This window comes from Syngnathoides biaculeatus, chromosome 15 (assembly GCF_019802595.1).
Source record: "Syngnathoides biaculeatus isolate LvHL_M chromosome 15, ASM1980259v1, whole genome shotgun sequence".
Lineage (NCBI taxonomy): Eukaryota > Metazoa > Chordata > Actinopteri > Syngnathiformes > Syngnathidae > Syngnathoides > Syngnathoides biaculeatus.
Window position 1 is genome coordinate 18,029,114 of NC_084654.1, and position 25,670 is coordinate 18,054,783.

The 25,670-nt window shown below is 43.6% G+C and overlaps 2 protein-coding genes across 5 annotated transcripts; one reads left to right on the top strand and one right to left on the bottom strand.

Annotated features, from left to right (window-relative positions):
• Window positions 1–32: 32 nt before the first annotated feature.
• LOC133513824 (ribosome quality control complex subunit NEMF-like) lies at window positions 33–16,997 on the bottom strand. Of its 4 annotated transcripts, XM_061844938.1 has the most exons (32): window positions 15,616–16,487; window positions 15,471–15,539; window positions 13,858–13,960; window positions 13,646–13,771; window positions 12,927–13,075; window positions 12,289–12,356; window positions 12,116–12,205; window positions 11,973–12,046; window positions 11,812–11,882; window positions 10,277–10,352; window positions 10,060–10,200; window positions 9,738–9,946; window positions 9,468–9,653; window positions 8,910–8,973; window positions 8,750–8,838; window positions 8,570–8,673; window positions 7,906–7,968; window positions 7,729–7,841; window positions 7,028–7,085; window positions 6,898–6,956; window positions 6,235–6,355; window positions 5,266–5,488; window positions 5,142–5,184; window positions 5,020–5,069; window positions 4,127–4,268; window positions 3,880–3,957; window positions 3,620–3,799; window positions 2,802–2,837; window positions 1,578–1,684; window positions 1,436–1,479; window positions 256–335; window positions 33–171 (listed from the first exon to the last, which is right to left on the bottom strand). In XM_061844938.1, the coding sequence occupies exons 1-32, from the start codon at window positions 15,672–15,674 to the stop codon at window positions 94–96; spliced, it is 3,153 nt and encodes a 1,050-aa protein (XP_061700922.1). In that variant the 5' UTR covers window positions 15,675–16,487; the 3' UTR covers window positions 33–93. The 4 variants fall into 4 exon arrangements, with proteins under 4 accessions (XP_061700922.1, XP_061700924.1, XP_061700923.1 ...); XM_061844940.1 differs by lacking the exons at window positions 15,471–15,539; window positions 15,616–16,487 and adding an exon at window positions 16,618–16,997; XM_061844939.1 differs by lacking the exons at window positions 15,471–15,539; window positions 15,616–16,487 and adding an exon at window positions 15,350–15,440.
• LOC133513827 (MAPK/MAK/MRK overlapping kinase-like) lies at window positions 15,363–24,795 on the top strand. The gene is made up of 12 exons (XM_061844947.1): window positions 15,363–15,487; window positions 18,754–18,981; window positions 19,736–19,850; window positions 19,923–20,012; window positions 20,100–20,170; window positions 20,255–20,333; window positions 21,036–21,084; window positions 21,197–21,375; window positions 22,742–22,843; window positions 22,970–23,143; window positions 23,951–24,116; window positions 24,192–24,795. The coding sequence occupies exons 2-12, from the start codon at window positions 18,822–18,824 to the stop codon at window positions 24,366–24,368; spliced, it is 1,362 nt and encodes a 453-aa protein (XP_061700931.1). The 5' UTR covers window positions 15,363–15,487; window positions 18,754–18,821; the 3' UTR covers window positions 24,369–24,795.
• Window positions 24,796–25,670: the final 875 nt, after the last annotated feature.

Genomic DNA, 25,670 nt, shown 5'->3' on the forward strand with positions numbered 1-25,670 from the left:
TTTTAGTTCAAAAAATAATTTTGGTCATTAAAGTCCATCTTTGTATATAAAAATATCCAAAGGTCGATGGCGTTTCCTTTGTGTACGGCAGTCTTACTTCCTCTTGGCAGCCAGCAGGTTCGGGGCGGACACTTTGACTTTACCGGGCATGTTCCTGGACAGGTCGGCATCCTGCAGCACGAGCAAAAATCAATACATTTTTTTTTTTAAACGTAATTTTGGCTTCAGTTCCGAAAGCAAAGTTGAGTCAGCTACCTTGACGCTGCGTAACAAGTCCTTTTCTCTCACAGAAGTCTCCTTGGCTTTCATGAAGCTCAAAAGCGCAGTTCGGGCAGCTGGAAGGAACCAAAAAAAAAAAAAAAAAGAAAAGCAAAGTTCAGTTTCAAAATGATCAGAGCTTCAAATTTAGAATTTAAAGATAATTTTTGAAGTTTAAGAGCGGGTTTGCAAAACAGGGTTATGTTTTTCAATTTTGGGGCTCGAAGTTTCCAGTTAGGTGGGACGGTGGGGTCAGCTGGTAAAGCGTTGGACTCACAGTTCTGAGGACCTGGGTTCGATCCCGGCCCCGCCTGTTTCTCCGGGCACTCCGGTTGCCTCCCACAACCCAAAAACATGCAAAATTAATTTGACCCTCTAAATTCCCCCTTGGTGTGATTGTGAGTTCAGCTGTTTGTCTCTTTGTGCCCTGCGATTGGCTGGACACCAGTTCAGGGTGTACAGCGCCTCCTTCCCGTCAACAGCCGGGATAGGCTACAGCAGTCCGCGCAACCCTCGTGAGGATAAGCGGCAAAGAAAATGGATGGATGGAAAGTTTCCAGTTAGTGTTTCAAAACAATGTTGGGTCAGGGTAACCTCAACCCAAATCTAGAAATGATTTGCCGACTTCATAGAATATCAGTTTATTTGCGGCAATGTCAGCAAATTAATTGCTGCTTTCGGTCTAGAAATTAGAATCTGGGAAAAAATATGGAACTTTAAAATGTAAAATGTGTGAGAAGCCCACACAGTGTAGTCTAGTGGTGTCAAATTAATTTTTGTCGCAGGCCACATTTTACTGACAGTTTCCGCTTAGAGGGCCGTTATGACCGCCAAAGCATAAAAATCTTTGACTGCCTCATCATATTTTTCATATGAAATTTATGAACTAGTTTTGGAATCAGAAATCACGAGTAATGGGTTTTAGTAACACAAAAACGCTTGTAATATCTCGACGTTATTATTTATACGACCTGACAATTTGAAATTTTGATACGGATTTGAACTGAAATCACGGAAGTCGATACAGATGATTTGCCTTCGAGGGCCAGATAAAATCATGCAGCGGACCGGATGTGGCCCCCCGGGCCTCGACTTTGACCCCTGTGGTGTAGTCTGCCCTACATGCGTAGCGGTTCACATAACGACACTTCACCGTGGTCTCAAAAACAGTTGTTACCTTTGCCTTTCTTTTGAGAGCCTGGCGTCAGTTTAACTTTGTGCCTGTCGGTGCAAAAAAAAAAAATTAAATGAAATAAAATAAACGTGACGCTTTCTTTACGGCTTGAAACACGAGCCGACCGGAACCCGGCGCCACCCACTTGAAGTTGGAGAGCGCGCTGTAGGGGGCGCACACGGGCACCGCGAACATCAGCACGTCCTCGGGGTGAGGTTGGCCCGTCAGCGACGTCAGAAGGTTCTCCGCTTCCTGACGCGCAAAACACAACCAGACGCGTGATTTGACCGAATGGAAGTGCAAATTTTATAAATTGTATTATCAATCAAATATATCGAGTACATCGATAAATAAATGCTATTCTGTTTCCAAACTGTACACAATATTCATTATTTAGCTGCATAGCTTTACCCCAAAAAATTACAAATTCAACTCACGACTAAACTGAATTCATATTTCGCTTAACAGAGTGCTAACTTCCTTCTTTCCAACCGTATCGACGATTTCTCCTTCCACCCAATCACATCGAAACTTTTTTTTGACATATCTATCAATTTCTTTCACTCGAGAGGCGTCTTTCCTCTCGAGCGCCGCCGTCTTGTTCACTTAAAAATGGCCGCATGACCTGCCTCGTATCCAACAAGTGTTTTCGTTGGTCAGGAGGAACGCATTCGACCAATCAACAGACGTGTATCTAATCTTCAACCTTGCATGCAAAAGTTGGACCGGAATATGAATGAGTGTGGATTATGGCATGGGTTACGGTGGGAATATTGCAGAAATACGGATTGATTTTGATTTTTTTAAATCAATGCAATTTAAAAAGACGGAAATTCCGCCTATAAACGGCAAAATCACGTCTGCACAGCACAGTCACAAGAGAGTCGAGGATTCACCACGCGTAGTCGTACTGTGGACTGCCCCCTAGTGGTAGTAAATTGCAAGAGTTTTCATTGGTCAGGAGGAACACATTCGACCAATCATCAGACGTGTATCTAATCTTCCACCTTTCTTGCAAAAGTTGGACCGGAAAATGAACGTGTGGATTAGGACATAGGTTACGGTCGGAATATTGCAGAAAAATGGATATATATATTTTTTTTTAAATCAATGCAATTTAAAAAGACAGAAATTCCACCTGTAAACGAGAAAAAAAAAATCTAGTTTGCACAACACGGGCACAACAGAGTCGCAAGGATTCACCAAGCGTAGTCGTACTGTGAACTGCCCCCTAGTGGTGGTAAATTGCAACTTTCAGTTGTATTTAACTTTGAAGGACAATATGGTTGACGTTTTGAGGTGGTACTTGCTGTGGAAAAGTTTTGAGAACGCAATGAGGGCTTTGAGACGTTCGAGGACATGCGGTCACCTCTGCTCCGGGGTTGTCGGGATCCACGTCGTCCTCCTGAAAAACGAAAAAAAGAGAGTCTAGTTTCATTTATAACGATTTCCACCACCACATTAGTACACGTCTGTTTTACTGTAAATCAGAATACATATTCCAGTCAATTGCTTCTGAAATGCCACAAATTGGAGTTATATGTATTATTTACAATATGGTAATACTATCACAATATTTATTTTTCACATTTTTTTAAAAAAGACTAATTTCAGCATTTTAAAAATGACATTGAAATACTTTAATGAAGATTCATTCATTTGAGTGTGAAAGCACAAACTGAATAGTAATTTTAAGTATTGCGACTGCAATATTTTAACAATATAAACAACAATAATTCAAGAACAAAGTCGAGATGTCAAAACTTTCTTTTATAGTTCAAATGTGCTTCCTCTTCCTCAGCTGCTCATTACTCAAATTTATTAAGTATTTTGACAAAAAAAAACTATTTAAAATTTTGTATCTGCCTTTGGTCACTTGCTTATTTTTATGTTTATTCACTATTGCATGAGCGCAAATTTGCAAAAAATTTGTAACATGTATTCAAGCTTATTATCCCGGTTCATTTACTAGGAAAACTATACAAAGTTAGTAAATAGCAACGACAAGCTTCATAATGTTGTCGGGCGTCATCCTCGGATCTCCAAGATCAGAACTGTTCAGGAAATCGGCCCTTTTTTGAGTTTCCAAACACACGCTTTATGGAAGTTTATATTAAAAAGTTTTAATATACCGTTGCACGAAAACATCAAGACAACAAAATGACGGAAGATGCTACAGCTAGTAACCTTCTCGTCCTGCTCAGCAGAAGCCGCCTCCTCCCCCTCGACGGCCGTCTCCTGCGGTTTCTTGGCGACGGTCACCTCCTGGCGAGTTTTGGGAGGGGGCTTCTTCGGGGGCTCCTCCTTCCCCTTCCCCTTCTTGCCTTTCTTCCCCTTGTCCTTCTCCTCCTTGCTCGCACCGGCCGACTGAGAAGACCAGGAGAGCTCGCGTGACCGCGGAGCGCTGCGAACGTCGGTTCGTCGGCGCGTCGGTGGCGGGCGCGTACCCCAAGCAGCTGCATCATGAGCTCACGGTCCTCTTCGTCCTGGTCCTTGTACTTCTCTTTGATCTTCTTCAGCTTGTTCTGGTGCCAAAACAGGACGCAACGTGGGCGGGTTCTCATTTCTCACGCCGTCACCTTAACCTCGATTCTCTTAAAAGCCCATCAAATCGACTCCGATGTCTTCGTTCGGTGACCATCAGGTGTTGTGTGAAACTGTTTAATTTCCATCTTGTTCTGAGCAAAATCTCACCTTCTGTCCTCTCTTCAGTGGCTGCTGGGATGGTACGGAACCATTTTTGGATTCACGGTCCACTTCTTGTTTGGCGGGCGCATCCTCGGTCTTCATTTCCGGCTCGTTCACTTCCTGTTTCTGCTTCTTCTTCTTCTCGTCTCTAAGCAAGACATCATAAGTTTTTTTTACAGAGATCCAGCCGTGAAAATAAACAGGCATACCGTAATTCCCGGCTGAGATTAACACTAGTGCTAATGCTAACGCTAGCGTCGCGCTAACGCTAGCACTAACGCTCGCGGTAACGCCGCGCTAGTGCTAATGCTAACACCACGAGAACACTAACAACGCGCTAACGGTAGCGCTAACAGGGCCGGTTCAAATAAAACTTACCGGTAAATATCACCGAGACACGCCAGTAACACAGCAGCAACACGCTAGCACAGCGCTAACGCTAGGGCAGCACTAACATCATCTTCTTTTCCTTTCGGCTTGTCCTGATTAGGGGTCGCAACAGCGTGTTATCTTTTTCCGTCTAAGCCTATCTCGCGCATCTTCCTCTCTAACACCCACAGTCTTTATGTCCTCCCTCACAACATCCATCAACCTTTTCTTTGGTCTTCCTCTCGCTCTTTCCTAGCACAGCGCTAACAGGGCTGGTAAAAGTCACTTCCTCGGCACATATATTCCATCAGTCTCATTCTTACCTTTTCCGCTCGAGTGCCCCCTTGCGGCCGTTAGAAAAAATGCACAAATTAGCCGCATCACCCCATAAACCGCAGGGTTGAAAGCGTGGGAAAAAAGTCGCAGTTTGGAGGCCAGAAATTACGGCATGTGACTAAACACCCGCCGCGGACCCGGATGACTGCAAAGGCTCGCAGCCCTCTCGTACTCGATAACAACTTCTGACTCACCTTCTCTGTTTGGCCGTCATGTGCTTCCTCCCTTGTGTGTCGACGTCAGCCTGGAGAGACATTCGTTGTTAAATTGGCCCGCGAGATGGGATTCTGCGGGAAACCCATCCAAGGAAGTGAACCTGAGATGCTTCTTCTGTTTTGGCGGTGAAGTTCTGGGAGATCCTGGAGCAAAACAAAAAACGATCATTAGTTTCATGTCCTGACACTCCTGAAAAATCGTGATTTTTTTTCCACGGTTGGTACTTGTTGGGCCGCAGGTGAGTGAGTGTGATGGTGGTGTCGGGGTAGCTCAATTCCTCGCCGACTTCCTGTTGGGCCTCCTTCCCGTCGTCTTCCTTTCCGCTCTCCGAGTCTGACGCCGTTGCGCCCTCGCCCGGAATCGTCACTGGATCGTTTCCGCCGCCTTCCCCTGGCTCGAGCTCCTCTTTCGTAACTTCTGCTCCATCCTCCGCGCCGCTATCTTCGCCTGGGGAGGTGCTCGTGGTCATCTTATGATTGTTAAAGTGATGCCTCGTTTGTCGCCGGATTTACCGTAATTCCCGGCCTACAGAGCGCACCTGGTCAAAAGCCTCACCGACTACATTTGTAAAGGAAATACCATTTGGTACATACACAAGCCGCAGCTGTGTAAAAGCCGCAAGTGCCCACATTGAAACACGAGATATTTACAAAGAAAGACGGTACAATGAAAGAGTGTAACACTAGTGCGGCGCTAACGCTAGTACTAAGGCTAGCGCTAACAATAACAGGGCCGTTTGAAATAATACTTACCGGTAAATATCACTGAAACACGCCAGCAGCACAGCAGCAACACACTAGCACAGCGCTAACGTTAGCGCAGCACAAACTGGGCCGGTAAAAGTCACTTCCTCGGCACATATATTCCACCGGTCCCATTCTTACCTTTTCTGCTCGAGTGCCCCCTTGCGGCCGTTAGAAAAAAAATGCACAAATTAGCCGCATCGCCACATAAACTGCAGCGTGCGAAAAAAAGTCACAGCTTATAGGCTGGAAATCACGGTACTTAAAAAAAAATAATAATAAAAACACGCAATAGACAAAATACACAAAGTAGTGACCAATAATTCAATGTACTAATTTTCATTCAATGTTAGTAAGTGAAACTACAGAGAAACCTATGTGCAGGTATTGCTCAGTTAAAAAAAAAAAAGTGAACCTCAACATAACAAGGGATCACCGTAAAGCGATTACCGATGAGCTCCTCCCCTTCCTCCAACAACTCTGCGGTCCTGGACGCCGTTTCCTCGACGTCCTCCTCCACCGTTTTCACCTTGCGCTCGCCTTTGTGCCGGAACACGCTCTGCTCGTCTACCTGGGAGGAGACAAAATATAGTCCGAGGATATGAGTCTGGTGGTCTGAAGTTCAGTTCACAGAACATAAAACCAACCATGGTTTCGTACACGGGTGTCAAACTCAAGGCCCGGGAGCCAGATCCGGCCTGCCACATGATTTTATGTGGCCCGTGAAGCCAAATCTAGAGTGTCAATTTCAATTATTCTCGTAAAAATTTGTACAAAAATTTCAAATTGTCATGCATCATAAATAAAGATGAGATATTACAAGCATTTTTCTATGAATATTTGAGAAACACATTACCATTGATTTCTGATTCCCAAAGTCAATCATAAATTGATGTAAATATGATGAGATAATGAAATATTTGTATTGTTTCACCGTCGTAACGGGCCTCTGAGGGAAACCGAAAAATGAGAAAAATGAGTTTGACACCATCGGTTTAGTACGCAGAGGAAATGTTATTTTTGAATGACCCGATATACAAAAAACTAAATCTGATTTGGAATAGAACACAGTTTCCTGTACAGAACCAGCAGTAACTTCATTCGATGGCTTACCTTAAAGAGAAAGCCGAAGCCCATTATCAAGTAGGAAGGCGGCAGGTAGTTTTTCTTTCCTGAGTGGAAAAAAAATTGCAATCAGCGCCTACTTTTGTGAGTAAAACAAACGCTGTCAAAGTTTTCGTACCTCTGATCATGAAGCTACCCGTGGTCAGGTACTCTCCTGTGGGTGCAGTCTTGGACACCTAAAAGGCAACACTTTTATTTCACAACTGGTGACTTTTTTTTTTTTTTTTTTTTTTAATTCAAACTGGAAATATTTTTTGTTCAAGTTTTACCAGGATATTTTCTGTGGATCACTTTTGGTTTACTTATCCCTTCAAAACATGGATGTAAACATAGTATGGTATTTTTCTGTGCGTCTCTTAAAAATATATATCGTAATTTCCGGCCTACAAGCCGCGACTTTTTTCCACACGCTTTCAACCCTGCGGTTTATGCGGTGATGAGGCACTAGCATTAGCGCACCTGGTTATAAGCCTCTGTACACAGAAAGAGTTTAATGCTAGCGCCGTGCTAAGGCTAGCGCAGCGCTAGTGTTAGCGCATCTGGTTATAAGCCTCGGTACACAGAAAGAGTTTAATGCTAGCGCCGCGCTAACACTAGCACCACTCTAATGCTAGCAGCACCGCGCCAGCGTTAAGCTCTTTCTGTGTACCGAGGGTTATAACCAGGTGCGCTCCGTAGGCCAGGAGTTACATCACATAACTTTGTAAGTTTTTTTAGATTTCAATTTGACAAATAGTAATAATTGATGATTATTACGGTAAAACGAAGTGTTTATTTCCAATCATTCAACTGGTGGAAGTATTGTCCTGGGCGACGCACCTGATGATGGTGGACCCACCAGGCGCTGGTGACTATCTTGGCGTCCCAGGCGGCGCTGTAGCACACCGACATGGTGCCCGCCTCAGTCAGCGTGCGAGGGGGGGTGGGATTACCTGCGAGGGAGGGCGGGGACGATGACGTCAATCGTTAAATGAGGCAAAACGTGAGCGGACTCACCTGAGGGGTTTTTGATGACGCAACTGGTGGCGCCGTGGAGGTCGGCGTGGACGTAGATGTCACCTGGCAAAAAAAAAAAAAAAAAAAGAAAAACGAGATACATTTTCTGCTTCACTTCAATGGACATTGCGCCGCTCCTTCCGGTGTGCGGCCCTTGGCCACCTGGGGGCGATATATTCCACAGATATATGTAGAAGTCTCAGCTCCTCAGTAAGCAGCAGTAACGTTAGTTATTCTTTGCAGAGGATAAAGAATATGTGCTAGTGACTGTTACATTTTTTTGTATACATGTGTTGCTCTATCGATTGTGTTCAAATATCAATTGCTTAAAGGGTTCTACGCTGCAAAACAAATGCTATTTGCTAGCCTTAGCTACCCTGATAGCGTAAGATAGCGGATTTAAAGAGTTATATGGGTCTTTTAATTTCAATCATTTTAAATAAATAAATATTTTGGTTGATTCTATCTTGAAAAAGTCGAAATCAGGTCACTTGAATCTCAAATCACCATGTCATTCAAACACAAAAATATTGAGACAAACTATACAATTTTGTCAAAATGTGCTCGCTCATTGTTAACATAAAATGTGAAACGACATTAGGATAAAGCGGGATCTAGCAGCGGAACGCTGTACGACGTCAACGCCGAGCGGAAGCGTCTTTACCGGCCCGCAGATAGCGCTTGACGATCATCTCGTTCTGTTGCTGGTCCCGCCCGGCGATCACCAGGAAGTTCTCCGAGGTGATGAACCAAAGGAACTTCTCAAACCTGCCAAAAGGAGGAAAAACACGTCTGAGATGACGCAAAGAACGACTTTGTAAACGGTGTGACGTGGGCCACCCACCAGTAGACCTTCCTGGCCTTCTGAATGGTGGTCACCGTCTGGACCTCCTTCAGGGTCTGCTGGGTTTTTTTCTCTGCCGATTTCATCGCCTTGAGTGAAGTCAGAAGAGCATTTTTCCAATTGTCTCACGGCACAAAGCAGGTGAGAAGGATGTTCTTACCTTATCCGCTGCTTGAATGGTCTTTTGTTCCTTCTTTTCAGCACTGCGCTTGCAGTCGTAGTACCTGAACACCACACACGTGGGCGTCAACAATTGGGGTGAAAATGTGCAGAAATTAATCTAGGGACACAATTTGTGCCATTCTTTTTTTTTTTTGTTGTTGTCACTAGAATAATTAATTTAATTCACCCTGATCCTAAAATTGCAAAGCGGAACAAAAGCTGACATTTATTTTTTTTTTATAAATTTTAATATTTACAAAAAAGTGCCAGCTTGTACATTTTATTTTTTTTCACCCATTCATTCATAGCACGCAGAGAAAGGTCAATAAAGCCAGTCGGGCACAGCATCATATTGTAATATTTAACGATCATTTTACCAGAACTATCTACAGTACAACCTCCGTTCTCGACCAAAATCCGTTCGAGAAGCAATTTGTTCAAAAACCGAATCAATATTTTCCAACAAAAGGTCAAAAGTGGGATCAAATTTAAGGGTTAAGTGTGAAACTGCAGTTGTGTGCTGCGACGTGATTGGCCAGTTTGGGGTGCGACGTACTTTTTGGCGTTGGCGTAGGCCGACAGGCTGAGGTCCACGTCAACCAGCAGGGGCTTGTTCCTCTGCAGCTTCTTGTTCTGACCTTTGTCTTTATTTCTGTTTTTCTTGCCTTTCTCCGGCACGACTTCCTTCAAGGCTTCTTCCGCCTCCTCCTCCTCCTGTTCCTCCTCAGCGATATAAGGATTCCTAAAATAAAATTGAAAAAAATCAAAATTCAAAAGGAGAGCATGGAGTCATTTTGGTCAGCGTGGAAGCGTCGGTCGGTCTCACTTTAAAAGCATCGTGATGTGGTTGGTCTGCAGCTTGAGGTCCTTGATGGCGCACGCCACGGGGTCGCCGGCGGCCTGCGCCTCCTTCACCAGCACGCCGATCTCGGTCCAGTCGACCTGGTTGGCCAGCGCGCTGCGGATCACCTGCAGCGCCCTCTCCACCACGGCCAGGTTCATCTCCACCAGTTCCCCTTTCACTCGGTCCACTTCCTGCCGCGGGTGGCGCAAAATGACAGCGCGTAAAAATTTCGGCCGGCTTCCCCAACATTCTAAAAGATCCGTTGCGGACTCGAAATCCCAGGGGGGCGTCGCTCGGCCCTCACCTGAACTTGATGCAAGGCCTCCAGCCTCTGCTCGTGGTCCCTCTTGACGTTCTCCAGCTTCTTCAGGGCCTGCTTCTCCTGCTGCAAAGCCTTCATGTCGATCTTCTGGCTCTCCATCTTGGAGAAGAACTCGTCCACCGCCTGCCACAGCAGCGTCGCGACACGTGAGCGCGGTGGCGAACGGCCCAAGAGATGCGAACAAATATCAGTTCTGTACCTTGTTGAAGGACTCAAACTCCAAGTGGGGACTTTTGAAATGCTGGGCAAAGAGGAATGGGTGGAATTCATCATATCTGGAATTACAAACGATCACGCACTAATAATTCCAATAAATCCAAAAATCTCTTTCGTCGCCTACATTGTGTTTAATTATATGTGTTTTCCCGTCTAAAATTGAATAATTTGGCCTAGTGACATTTATTGTGAATTTAGAGTAATTATTACATATTTTATGTATTTTAAAATGCTAAAAGAACTCAAATTGATGAATACCTAATTCATATATAATCTAACAAATATACAATTATACATTATGTATTTTAAAATGCCAAAAGAACTAATATTGATGAATACATAATTAGTATATAATCTAACAAATATACAATTATACATAATGTATTTTAAAATGCTAAAAGAACCAAAACTGACAAATACTTAATTATTATATAATCTAACAAATATACAGTTATACATTATGTATTTTAAAATGCTAAAAGAACTAAAATTGATGAATACTTAATTATTATATAATCTAACAAATATACAATTATACATTAGGGATTTTAAAATGCTGAAAAAACCTAAACTGATGAATACTTTATTATTATATAATATAACAAATATAAAATTATACATAATGTATTTTAAAATGCTAAAAGAACTAAAATTGATAAATACTTAATTATTATATAATGTAATAAATATACAATTATACATTATGTATTTTAAAATGCTAAAAGAACCAAAACTGATGAATACTTCATTATTATATAATCTAACAAATATAAAATTATACATTATGTATTTTAAAATGCTAAAAGAACCAAAATTGATTAACTTAATTATTATATAATCTAACAAATATACAGTATATATACAGAATGCATTTTAAAAAGTTAAAAGAACTCAAATTGATGAATACTTGTTATATAATCTAACAAATATGCAGTTATTCATTATGTATTTTAAAATGCTAAAAGAAGTAAAATTGATGAATACTTAATTCTTATATAATCTAACAAATATACAATTATAAATGTAAAAAAATTACAAAATGCTAGAAATATGGTAATGATAAAAAAATCTTTAGTGTGATACAATATAGGTGATTTTGTTGGTATTAATAATAAAATCAACTCCATTGAAAATACTTTCATTTACTTTTTTTTTTTTTTAGAACGTTATAGCTCATTCGTAAATAATAACCAATGATTGTGGTGCTTATTTTTATGTTTGTATTATTTTATATAATTTCTGACCTAATTCCATATTAAAACTAATATGTACATTAATCAATGGAACTTACTATACACATATTCATCATATTAGTAACAATATTATCCCACTTAATTGCACTCCATACACAGTATATCTTTCAATCACGTGTTTTAGCGCTATTAAGTGTTCTGCGTAATTTACTTTCTTGAAAATGATTTAGTTGTGAGGCCAAAAAAACATCAAACACCTTCCGTCATTCATGGAAATATCAAAAACGTCAAAACATCCCAGTTTCTATTGTGCGCGGCGACTTACGTGAGCAGCTCCTCGCTGGCTTTCCCGGGCGTTAAACTTGCTTTCTTCTCGCTCTTTTGAATAATGAAGCCCTTCAACAAAACAAAGTTAATCTTTTGCAACTTCAAAACATCTGACCCCCAAAAAATTATAAAAACTAAACGATGACAAAGATGACATACTTTGCCGCTAAAGCTCTCCGTCTTCTCCATGTACATCTCGGCCTTTCGCAGGGCTTCTAAGATTGTGGGTGCCACTGGAACAGAAACGCCCGAAGTCAGATTCAATCCCGTGACTGGACGCAAATTTCAGCGCGCGACCGTACCTTGGGACGCTTCCACTTGACTGTCGACTTTCATCGAGCCCGACAGTCCGGCTTCGATGAGACAGTGTTCGATCAGAGTGGCTCCGTACGCTGCGGAAATTGACAAAATACAACTTCAGCAATATGATCGATGAGGAAGAGGCGACCCGCAATCAAATTGTGTCTGGACTCACTGAGGTGAGGGTTCAGCACTCTTTTCACTTGCTCTCCGTTCGGTGCTTCGCCGATGATTTCAGTGAGTCTACGTTGGAGGAAATTGATTGACATGATTTAAATACCGTAATTTCCGGCCTACAGAGCGCACCTGGTTATAAGTCTCGGTACACAGAAAGAGTTTAACGCTAGCGCTGCGCTACCATCAGCGCGATGCTAGCGTTAGCGCGACGCTAGCATTAATTTCCACCCGACAAGCCGTGACTTTTTTCACATGCTTTCAACCCTGTGGTTTATGCTCGTGTTCACGCGACGCCAGCGTTAGCGCAACGCTAGCCTTAACTCTCTCTGGACCAAATAAAATTTTGCAGAGAGGAAAATCTGATACTTTAGGAAAATGATACACAGGACTTACAATTTTTTATTAAATTAAACCTGTTGCAAAATTGCAACACCTGCCTGGAAAAGGTTAAACTCTGTGTATCGAGGCTTATAACCAAGTGGGCTAACGCTAGCGCCGCATCCCCGCATAAACCGCAGGGTTGAAAGCGTGTGAAAAAAGTCGCCGCTGGTAGGCTGGAAATTATGGTATGTTAATCGTGCCAGGGATGACAATTTTCACATTGCGTCTTGAGTGGGTTAGGTCCCAACAAGCTACCGTTGTAACGTGATAAGCGGTTCCGGGGGTCTGGCGCTCTCCACCGGGTAGCGCTCCCTAACGGCGATCTTGACGTCTTCAGCTTCGGCGTTGCGAAAGCGCAGCAGGTTGAGGATGGTGTACTCGTGGTCTGCCAGAATGATGTTGCCCTGCAGAGCAGGTGGAAACACAGCTTGTCCCTTTACGTAGAATAAGTACCGTAATTCCCGGCCTACAGAGCGCACCTGGTAATAAGCCTCACCCAGTACATTTGTCAGGGAAATACCATTTGGTACATACATAGGCCGCAGCCGTGTAAAAGCCGCAAATGCCCACATTGAAAACGACATTGAAGTACGAGATATTTACAAAAAAAAGATAGTACACAGAGAGTTTAACGCAAGTGCCGCCGTGCTAATGCTAATGCTAGCGTTAAAAAAAAAGAAAACATATTGGTAAAAATCACTGAGACACGCTAACAGGGCCGGACCTGTAAAAGTCACTTCCTCGGCACATATATTCCACCGGTCTCACTCTTACCTTTTCCGCTTAAGTGCCTCTTTGTCGTCGTTAGAAAAAAAATCCACAAATTAGCAGCATCAACACAAAAACCACAGGGTTGAAACCGTGTGAAAAAAGTCTCGACTGATAGGCTGGAAATTACGGTAACTGGATTCATATCAAAAGGTCTCAATCAAAGGTAACTTCACGGTAATACGGACTCAGCGGCGTGTTCTCACCCGGTCGTAGAGTTCCACAATGAGGTGGTACGCCGCCTCGTCGGAGCCAAACTGGAGGTCGACGATCCTGTCGACGCCGAGCTGCTTCACGTGCGCCAGCCGCCGCGTCTTCAGGTGCTTTCGACACTGCAAACGCGGTGAGGATTTGTTGTCAAAGCGAAAGCAGGCGAAATAGCAAGGACGCTTCCGAAAGTGTAAAAACGAGATCCTACTTTCATGGCGAAGCCTGAAGGCATCATATTCTTGGGCCATTCGAAGTCTGTGGAGTGAATCCGAATGCCAGATTCAAGCAGCAGAATGGCTTTGCTGTCAGGCCTTTTTTTTGTTTGTTTAAAAAAAAAAAAACAAAGTGACATCGGTGACATTTTACAGCATCAGCAACACCTCATCCATCTTTAGCATTAGTCCTCCTTAAGATTTCAGATGTGCTAGTCTATCCCAGCTGACTGGGCAAAAAAGAGGCCAAAACATAGGCCATCCATCCATCCATTTTCTTTCCCGCTTATCCTCACAAGGGTCACGGAGAGTGCCGGAGCCTATCCCGGCTGTCAACGGGCAGTAGGCAGGGTACACCGTGAAGTGGTTGCCAGCCAATTGCAGGGCACATAGAGACAGACAACAGTCGCACTCTCAATCACACCTACAGACAATTTAGAGTGTCCAATTAATGTTTCATGTTTTTCAAACGTGGGAAGAAACCAGAGTGCCCGGAGAAAACCCACGCAGGCATGGGGAGAACCTGTAAACTCCACACAAACGGGGCCGGAATCGAACCCCAGAACTGTGAGGCCAATAAGGCCTTATTGAAGGACAATCTTCAGGGGTACACGACAAATTTTGCAAATACACTGAAATACGAAAAATAGTGATGCATACATTAAAACATAGATAACAGATAGATTAAAAATGGATGAATAATTAGGGATGTGCTAATGACTGTACAGTATAACTGTATTGGGCGGCACAGTGGAGCAGCTGGTAAAGCGTTGGTCTCGCAGTTCTGAGGTCCCAGGTTCAATCCCGGAGCCGCCTGTGTGGAGTTTGCATGTTCTCCCCATACCTGAGTGGGTTTCCTCCCACATCCCAAAATCATGCAACATTACTTGGACACTCTAAATTGCCCCTAGGTGTGATTCTAAGTGGGGCCGTTTGTCTCCATGTGCGCTGCGATTGGCTGGCGACCAGTTCAGGGTATACCCCGCCTCCTGACAGCTGGGATGGGCTCCAGCACTCCCCGCGACCCTTGTGAGGATAAGCGACCAAGAAAATCGATGGATGTCTATTGCTCGATATTACAGTGTACCTAAATAAAGGTAGTTATCAAACGAATGAAATAGTTTTGCGTTTTTAATAAGCAAAGTTGTTCCAGACTGGGAAAAAGATCCTGGCTTTCATGTTATGTGAATGTTATCCAGTATTTTTTTTAATATTGCAATCGATATCACAAGTTTAAAGAAAATCTGAATGTCATTTTTTACCAATAATGTGCAGCCCTAAATCCAAGGACAATTTAGAGTATTCAATAAAGGTAATATTCATGAACCTCTGCCAACTAAAATATCAACAACGTAGACAAGTTAGCTTTTAGCAAGCAGATGCTAAATGCAGTTGGACCATAGGAAACATTACTGCAGTCAAACTATTAGTAACAGTAACACAACAAGAGCATTGCAGTAGATAAAAATAGTTCCTCTCGTCATTTACATCAAAGCTTTTCAGTCTTTGTGACGAAACTCTTTTATGCCGGCGAGGCAAAAGCACAGTAGTTGAACTTTGGGCACCCACACGACTCGAGTGACGAGTGGACTTAGAAGTCGCGGCTTACTTTTGGAGCCGGATGAGGTACGTCTTGTTGTCTATGTCGTACACGTTGTTCACTCTCATGCCCGTGTAGCTGTCACGAGTGGAAACACGTTAGCATTTTTGGGCTAAGCCGACCCCCGGATGGACGGGAAACGAACGTCACCTACTTGGCGTTTATCTCGGCGATAGCGGCCCTAATGTCCGCCGTGGTGAACCTTGTTTTCATGATGATTTAGAGTGTCTTACAGAAAGGGGAAAAGTGTTTCAACGCGTTAATAATGGCTCGTGCCAGACTGTTGCGCGTTGACGATTTAGTACGACTGTGCAGGATTCCCACCGGTAGTACGGAAGCCGACGCAAAGCGAATTTGACCAAGACTGGATAGCGCATACGCATCGAGCGGTGTGTCGATTGGTGGAAGCCAGTTGGCCGCCATCTTGGTACTCCCAAAACGTGTGGAGGACTTGTCTTTAACAGGTTGGATTATGGGAGGGTTTTTCTTAAAAGTTTGGCATGTAGAATTAAAACTGGTCGTGTGAGCTTGACATTTTTACAGTTCCGGTAAAATGAAGGATTTTTTAATTCGACTTGGTAAGACAAAAAATGGCTTAAGTGCAAAGGAAGGCATATAACACCGTGACTACCACGAAACATTGCATATTTCCAAGGGCCCGATTTCCGTGATGTTAACTTTTCCCAAAATACTCTGTGAAGCACTATCATCATAACATCGTAAAAATCTAAGCATTTTTTGTCATAAAAACATGAAATTTCAAGTCAGTTAGATAATTTTTGGGAAATAAGGACTCACAATGGGAAAATACATGCTAAACACAGAGTTCAATTGTTGTCTGCGACATCCCATTTCATACAGAAAATTTAAACCTCGCATTTGAAAATCAAATTCAATTTGCAGAGTTCTGTATTATGAAATTCATCCAAAATTTCACACAAAATGTATTTTCTTACTTATCCACTGATGAGGTTTGGAACAATATTTACAACGCTTTTTTTGCGAAAAAAACGTCGGCCTATAAAGGAGAAACAGGGAGTGAACAGTGAACAACTGTAAACAAAACTTAGTTCAAGTGAATTAAGCTCATCAGAAAATTTTTAAAAAACTTTACAAACAATATTTAGCAGTTTCAAAGTAAATCTTTCTAACTTACCAGTGGAATGTTCTCTCACAGCCACGAAACTGGCGATTAACAGTTAATCGCTGTCGCAGCACAGGTCGGCATGCTTGTTTTGGGAGTATCAAGATGGCGCATGGCCACTTCAGTTTTCGTGGCCATCCGCCATCTCGTCTTTTTTTTTTTTTTTTTTTGATCGGTGAATGGAAACAATATTCGGGAACGCACTGTTGCGTATTGGTTACACTACGTCACGTGGTTTCCGGACTCCATGTTGTCTCTCATCAAATTGCCCTCTGACAATCTCCCTTTTGAAGTAAGATTTTTGGGCAAGTTGCTTGGTTGCTCGAGGTTTCGGCTTTTCCAGTCATCGCGAACAAATAGTTGAGATGCATCCATCTATCCATCCATCCATAAATTTTTCTTCACCGCTTATCCTCACAAGGGTCGCAGGGAGTGCTGGGCAGGAGGCGGGGTACACCCTGAACTGGTTGCCAGCCATTGAAACAAACAGCCGCACTCACAATCACACCTACGGGCAATTTAGAGTGTCCAATTAATGTTGCATGTTTTTGGGATGTGGGAGGAAACCGGAGTACCCGGAGAAAACCCACGCCGGCATGGGGAGAACCTGTAAACTCCACACAAACGGGGCCGGAATCGAACCTCAGAACTGTGAGGCCAATAAGGCCTTATTGAAGGACAATCTTCAGGGGTACACGACAAATTTTGCAAATACACTGAAATACGAAAAATACTGATGCATACATTAAAACATAGATAACAGATAGATTAAAAATGGATGAATAATTAGGGATGTGCTAATGACTGTACAGTATAACTGTATTGGGCGGCACAGTGGAGCAGCTGGTAAAGCGTTGGTCTCGCAGTTCTGAGGTCCCAGGTTCAATCCCGGAGCCGCCTGTGTGGAGTTTGCATGTTCTCCCCATACCTGAGTGGGTTTCCTCCCACATCCCAAAATCATGCAACATTACTTGGACACTCTAAATTGCCCCTAGGTGTGATTCTAAGTGCGGCCGTTTGTCTCCGTGTGCGCTGCGATTGGCTGGCGACCAGTTCAGGGTATACCCCGCCTCCTGACAGCTGGGATGGGCTCCAGCACTCGCCGCGACCCTTGTGAGGATAAGCGACGAAGAAAATCGATGGATGTCTATTGCTCGATATTACAGTGTACCTAAATAAAGGTAGTGATCAAACGAATGAAATAGTTTTGCGTTTTTAATAAGCAAAGTTGTTCCAGACTGGGAAAAAGATCCTGGCTTTCATGTTATGTGAATGTTATCCAGTATTTTTTTTAATATTGCAAACGATATCACAAGTTTAAAGAAAATCTGAATGTCATTTTTTACCAATAATGTGCAGCCCTAAATCCAAGGACAATTTAGAGTATTCAATAAGGTAATATTCATGAACCTCTGTCAACTAAAATATCAACAACGTAGACAAGTTAGCTTTTAGCAAGCAGATGCTAAATGCAGTTGGACCATAGGAAACATTACTGCAGTCAAACTATTAGTAACAGTAACACAACAAAAGTATTGCAGTAGATAAAAATAGTTCCTCTCGTCATTTACATCAAAGCTTTTCAGTCTTTGTGACGAAACTCTTTTATGCCGGCGAGGCAAACGCACAGTAGTTGAACTTTTGTGATGCGGGAGAAAGCTGGAGTACCCGGATAAACCCCACACAGGCACGGGGAGAACATGCAAACTCCACACAGGCGGATCTGGGATTGAACCTGGGATCTCAGAACTGTGCCGCACTGGAGATGCATTATTTTCCCAAAAATTCAAAAAGACAACACCTGTTGGAGGAAAACCCCAAATAATTAAGAAGTAATTAAGCAAATTATTTATAGTTTTATCTTTATGAAGTTAATTTCATCAAAAGTAATTTTGTTTATTTAAAATTACTAAAATAAATTTGTGTGTATTTATTTATTATTATTATTATTTATAAATGAATTCAAATAAATGGTGTCTCCACAACGTCAATCTGGGTAACAATATGGCGCCCTCTCCTTTCAGTGTCCAGACTGTATTTTGAACGGCTTTGTGAAAATGTCTCCCCCACGAATGCGTTGCAACGATTGCGACTGCGACGATTCACCGCCCCCGCCGCTCATTCTATCACACGATTTGGCCTCACTAGGAAGTGTTTGGCGACATCCTTGAAGCACTGAGCCCCATGCAGTCCCCCCCGCGAGCCGCGACGCACTCATGATGCACTACTCCAACTGGCTGATCGGCGTTAAAAACAGGGCCAACCTTCGCAATGCGTGCAAGGCGGCGGCGGCGGACGACGGCTGGAGCAACCGCGGCCACGAGCCCGGCGACGAGACCGGAGAGCTCGGCGACACCGCCCACCTCTGGAAAAGGGGTAAGAAAGAAGCAACATCGGGGCCTCTTGGATACGAACGCAACGTTTTGCGAGCCGCACGACGCGTTTTCCCCGTCCGAGGAGGAAGACGTTGCGGCAGCCGGTTGCCGGCTGGGTCAAGAGGGGAGGGCGAAGGCGTGCTCCGTTGCCAAGGCGACGGTCAAGCTAGCAACCGAGCTAGGCGAAGACGCCTTTTTCCTTCCTTGCCATTTTTTTCAAAAATCATTTCGATTTTATTATTTTCGTCACGCGTCGCAGTCGTGATGCCAGTTCGCATCGTGAAGAAATGTACCGTAAATTGAATTTCAAGTCGTGTCTTGAATCACGTCAATGCAAGTTTACTAGTAACACTATACTATATTAATAAATGTATGTATTTTTATTTATTTTTTTTGTTATGCTTACACTCCATCACGGGTGTAGCACAGCTTTGTTGCTGTCCGATGAAGCAAATAAGGTTGACAACATTGATGAATTACCACTAGTAATGATAATATGACACAGTGATTTCATATTTAGATACTTGCATATTTGTCGTTATTGCGACTGGGGGGTGGAAATGTACAGCATTGAGACGTTTCATGATGTATTTTTGAATTCATCTACGGTTGGGTGGATGTATAGGAAAATAAGTAGAACAAAGGAATGCAGGCTTTGTCCTTCCGCTAAATCCCAATTCCCTAACCCGCGAGTTGCAAAATGGCCGCCGCCCTTGCGCAAAATCTAAATTTTTTTTTCCCATATTTTGTACCAGGCTACAAAATCATCAAGAAAATTGGCGAGGGCTCGTTCTCCGTGGTGGTGAAAACGCAGAACCTGAGGGACGGCAAGATGTACGCGTGCAAGATGATGCACCAGACGGTCAACAGGTGAGATCAAATGCGCGGAATACGGGAAGAAAAAGGAAAGGTCAGCTATGAAATACATATCTGGCGTCCCAGCGTGGAGCAGGCCAACAACCTGCAGGAGGTCCAGGCGATGAGGCGGCTCGGCCCGCACGCGAATATCATCCACCTGCACGAACTCATCTTGTGAGTCTTCTGCGCGGCGACGTTCCACCGTACTTTGGTTTCGGGTTCTGCGGGTCGTGCCTCATGTACCCCGATTCGTCGTTTCAGCAACAAGGAAATGGGCACGGTTTCGCTGATCTGTGAGCTGATGGAGATGAACTTATACGAGTTTATCCAAGGTGGGCCCGACTTCATTAAATAAATATCACTGTGACTTTTTTTTTTTTTTTTTTTTAATTTGTACTTATTTTTTTACGTTGCAGAGAGAGAAACGCCGCCGCCTGAATACACCGTCAGAAACTACATGTACCAGCTGTGCAAGTCGCTGGACCACATGCACAGGTAGCGTTAATATCAAAAAAAGAAAATCCGGCCCAATGGACCTCTCCGACCTGTCAATCACTCATACAATAATAGCCAATCAGATAGCCGCATTGTCTTGACACGCCCCTGCCGCCATGTTGTCCCACAAGCAATGCTGGTTGTAAGTAGCACATTTAAAATGAATCTTTTATCATTATCAATATCTAAATTTAATATCTAAATAGGGCGGCACAGTGGTTAAACTGGTAAAGCGTTGGCCTCACAGTTCTGAGGCCCCTGGTTAAACACTCTAAATTGTCCCTAGGTGAGATTGTCAGTGCGAATGGCTGTTTGTCTCTTTGTGCCCTGCGATTGGCTGGCAACCAGTTCAGGGTGTACCCCGCCTCCTACTCATTGACACTTGGGATAGGCTCCAGCACTCCCGCGACCCTTGTGAGGATAAGCGGCAAAGAAAATGGATGGATGGATCAATTGGACACTCTAAATTGCCCATAGGTGTGATTGTGGGTGTGGCTGGTTTTCTCCATGCGGCCTGTGATTGGCTGGCAACCAGTTCAGGGCGTACCCCGCCTCCTGGCCGTTGACACCTGGGATAGGCTCCAGCACTCCCCGCGACCCTCGTGAGGATAAGCGGCTAAGAAAATGAAATATCTGAATATTTGTTGATTACAATTGTACCTGTTTCATTTCATCCAATTGTTTCTAACTTTATCCTTACAGCTGCGGGATCTTCCATAGAGACGTGAAGCCGGAAAACATTCTTATCAAAGTGAGATTTTTTTTTTTTTGAGGTTGACATCAATTATTATTATTATTTTTTGGTGCTATTACTGCTACACGCGTCAATGAAAATGACGACTTCAGCTTTTTTTCCCCCTTAGCAAAACGTTCTGAAGCTGGGCGACTTCGGCCTGTGCAGGAGCGTGCACTCCAAGCCGCCGCACACCGAGTACATCTCCACGCGCTGGTACCGGGCCCCCGAGTGCCTGCTGACCGAGGGCTACTACAGCCTCAAGATGGACATCTGGAGCGCCGGCTGCGTCTTCTTCGAGATTATGAGGTAATCGACGGCGGTCGGGTGTCGCAACGGTGCCCTGGGGGGACTTGAGCTTGGTTCAAGTGGCGGGAGGGGGGAAGCGGCAGCAAAACAGGCCAAATTCTATTGCTTTAACCATATGCAAGAGTGTGGAAATACATTAAACCCTATAAAATTTTGAGATAATTTCCTGTTATTAATACGTACTGACAATATTTGAAGTTACATTTGACATTCATAACTGCAAAAAAAAAAAAAAATGTTAACCACTGTTAATATGAAGACTAATAATCAAACACTCACTGGTTTGTCTCATTACACCTATTTTACATCTTTCGGAATAAGTTGAAACTCATTTACTTTCAAAAAGTAACATCCATCCACTTTCTTAGCCGCTTATCCTCACAAGGGTCACGGGAAGTGCTGGAGCCTATCCCAGCTGTCAACAGGCAGGAGGAGGGGTACACCCTGAACTGGTTGCAGGGCACATCAAGACAAACAGCTGCACTCACAATCACACCTAGGGGCAATTTAGAGTGTCCAATTAATAATGTTTTTTGAGATGTGGGAGCAAACCGGAGTGCCTGGAGAAAACCCACCCAGGCATGGGGAGAACGTGCAAACTCCACACAGGCGGGGTCCGGGATTGAACCCGGGACCTCAGCACAGTCAGGCCAACGCTTTCCAGCTGATCCATAAAAATAAACAGTTAAACGAGCTTTAAACGTGTGGAAGTTAGCCAATGGTACAAGGAAGTAAAAAAAAAAAATACGTAAAAAGAGTTCAAAAGAGTCTTGTTCGACTCATTGAAATAAATAATGAATGGAATAAATCAATAAAAGCCAAAGAAAAGCTAAACATGCTATTATTACAATATTCTTGGATACAGACGTCTCATCCATCCATCTCACTTGTCATCCTCCTAATAACATGTATAAAATGTTCATAAAAAAACAGATTACGAATCATGATTTAATGCCACGATTCATTTCATTGTGCCGCTCCAACTGCAATGCTGCGTGCATTCTAAAAACTGCAACTATCGACGCTCCAAGTTAGCGTGTCAATGGCATTTTGCACTGCATGTTAGCATTAAGCTATTCCTGTCTTTAGGCAACTATTTATTTGAAATACACAACGCGTGGTTTGTTGTATGTTTACTTAAAGACAACAAAATCGTCAATAATGGAGCGATGACACGTTTAGTGTGACACGAGAGCGGTAATAGTTTGAATTCTGGACTGTGTCAATTTTTCCATGCTTTCGAGGGATTGTTCGGATACTTTTTGTGCTATCGATGTAGTTCTCAACTCTTCTTTCAGCACTTCATGTTGTAGTTAGGACGTCCGCTCAGGTAAAACTTGATCATCTCTACGTACCTGTGTTTCAGCTTAAATCCTCTCTTCCCCGGCGCCCACGGGCTGGACCAGATCGCCAAGATCCACGATGTGCTGGGCACTCCCGACCAAAGCGTCCTGCGCAAATTCAAGCAGTAGGTTGCCGTCGTTTCGTTCTCATCACTGATATTCGTTCATCTCACGGGAGATTTACCGCAATAACGTCGGAACGTTCCCTCGCTGTCGCGCCGATGCACAACCGCCGATTTTTTTGGGTCCAGGTCTAGATCGGTGAACTTCAACTTCCCCGCCAAGAAGGGCAGCGGGATCTCGCGTCTGCTGCCCAACTGCGCCGCCCCCGCCGTGTCGCTGCTGTACCAGATGCTGGCCTACGACGCCGACGAACGCATCACGGCCGCCACGGCCCTGAGGCACACCTACTTTCGGGAGATGCGGTGAGTGCACAAAATATATCGTTGCACTTTTCACCCCCTAAAATGGGCACCTTTTTGCCTTTTAATACTCAATGGAATACGTGTACCGTAATTTCCGGCCGAATTTTTTTCACACGCTTTCAAAATCGGGGTTTATGCAGTGATGCGGCTAATTTGTGCATTTTTTTTCAACCGGCCGCAAGGGGGCATTCGAATAGAAAAGGTAAGAATGAGACCGGTGGAATATATGTGGCAAGGAAGTGACTTTTACCGGCCCTGTTAGCGCTGCGCTAGCGTTTGCGCTGTGCTAATGTTTTGCTGCTGTGTTACTGGCGTGTCTCATTGATATTTACCAGTAAGTTTTATTTTAACCGGCCCTGTTAGCATTAGCGTTAGGCTTAGCACTAGCTTCAGCGCGGCGCTAGCGTTAGCACTAGCGTTAGCGCAGCTAGCGTTAGCGCTGTGGTAGCGTGTTGCTGCTGTGTTACTGGAGTGTCTTAGTGATATTTACCTGTAAGTTATATTTTAACCGGCCCTGTTAGCGCTAGTGTTAGCACTAGGTTTGGTGCAGCCATATTGTTAGCACTGGCGTTAGCTCGGCTACCGTTAGCCCCGCGCTAGCGTTAAACTCTGTGTACCATCTTTCTTTGTAAATATTTCGTGTTTCAATGTGGGCACTTGTGGCTTTTACACAGCTGCGACGTATGTATGTACCAAATGGTATTTCCTGTACAAATGTACACAAGTGAGGCTTGTAACCAGGTGCGCTCTGTAGGCCGGGAATTACGGTACTTAATACCAGACAAAACTGTGCTTGTTTCCCGTCAGGTTGGCAGAAATGAAATGCGAACGTCTTCCCGGAGTGTGCGGGCTGTTTAAAGGCATGGAAAAGAACACACCTCACATCACCTCGGACCGAACCAGACTGTGGCGACCCACTCGACTCAGCAGACAAATGAGGGGGAGACACGCCAGGGCCACACCTTTAATAACGGTAAGTACTTCACAGAGAAACTGTACTTGATAAGAACGGAGTACTAATCCCACCTCTACTCCACCCCTGGTCCAGCACAACCCGAAGCACGTAGCCGAGCCCCTCGGCCGACGCAACGCCGGACATTACGAGCTGCCCAAAATCAACGTGGCCGCCCCGGGCCCGCAGGGCTCCGTCCCGGGCTCCACGCCGCCCGCCTTCACCCTCACCCGCCGGGGCACCTTGCCCGCCATCGTCTCTAAAAAGAGCTAGTCACGCTTGGCCAAGGTGATCACATTCATTACTTGCTTTAAAAAAAAATACACCAACATCTAACTTTTTTTTAACATTCGATAAATATACTTCTACCTAAATACATTTTAATCCATCTTCAGATTTGACTGCACTTAAGAACAGGAGTTGAACCAGTACTACCTTTAGTTGATGTTTATTTTACTTTTTTCACACGCTTTCGACCCTGCGTTTTAAGTGGTGATCCGGCTAATTTGTGCATTTTTTTTTAAATGGCCGCAAGTGAGACCGGTAGAATATACGTGCTGAGGAAGAGACTTTTACCAGTCCGGCCTGCTAGCGCTGCGCTAGCATGTTACTGGCGTGTCTCATTTTTGACGGGTATGTTTTTTTTAACCGCCCATTAGCACGGCGCTAGCATTAGCAATAAACTCTCTTGTGTACCGTCTTTCTTTGTAACTATCTCGTGTTTCAATGTGGGAACTTGCGGCTTTTACACAGCTGCGGCATATGTATGTACCAAATGGTATTTCCTTTACAAATGTACTGGAAGACCGGGAATTACGGTATTTGTACTTGTACTAAAAGTGTGAGTACCTTTGCACTCTGTCTTTGACTTCATGACCTGAATGTCCTCCTTTCGTGTTTTAGAGGCTACATTTGGTGTCGAAGCACGAGTCACAGCCGGGTGGGGGGGTGGACGGGGGATGGGGGTGTCATGTCTCTGCTGGACAGGAGGCTACTGACACACACACACAAACCCAAATGATTCTTATTCTCAAGTGTAATGAAGATGTTTAACCAGTAGCCAGTGATGTGATGCAATAGAAACGTTTGTACACGGCCGGAAAAATGGTGTAATTACATTATTATGATTTACTACGCACACAAGTAGTTATTTAGCAATATAATGTTGACAATGTAGCGTCCCAGGCACCTTTATATCTTCTATTTGGATTTATTATTCTGCACTTTACTGTGTTGCAAATGTGATATAAAACAACAACAAAAAAATTAAAAAAATTAAGTTTTTTTTTTTTTAAAAAAGCAGATATGTGGATTTAGTCTGCACACACGGGGAATAAGAAAACAAATACATCTTGAAAATTCATGTAAAAAAAATAAATCAATTTAAATTTCAGATTAAATCATGTGACAGTTTGTGTATTATTTCATATAAATAAAAAAATGAAATATGGGTCAGTTTATTAAAAAAAAAATCACAGCTTTTGCACATACAAAAAACTATTTTAAGGTATACAAATAAAAAATTGACTATTGTGTTGTATCGTTATTCAAATCCAGGACATTTAACTACCCATT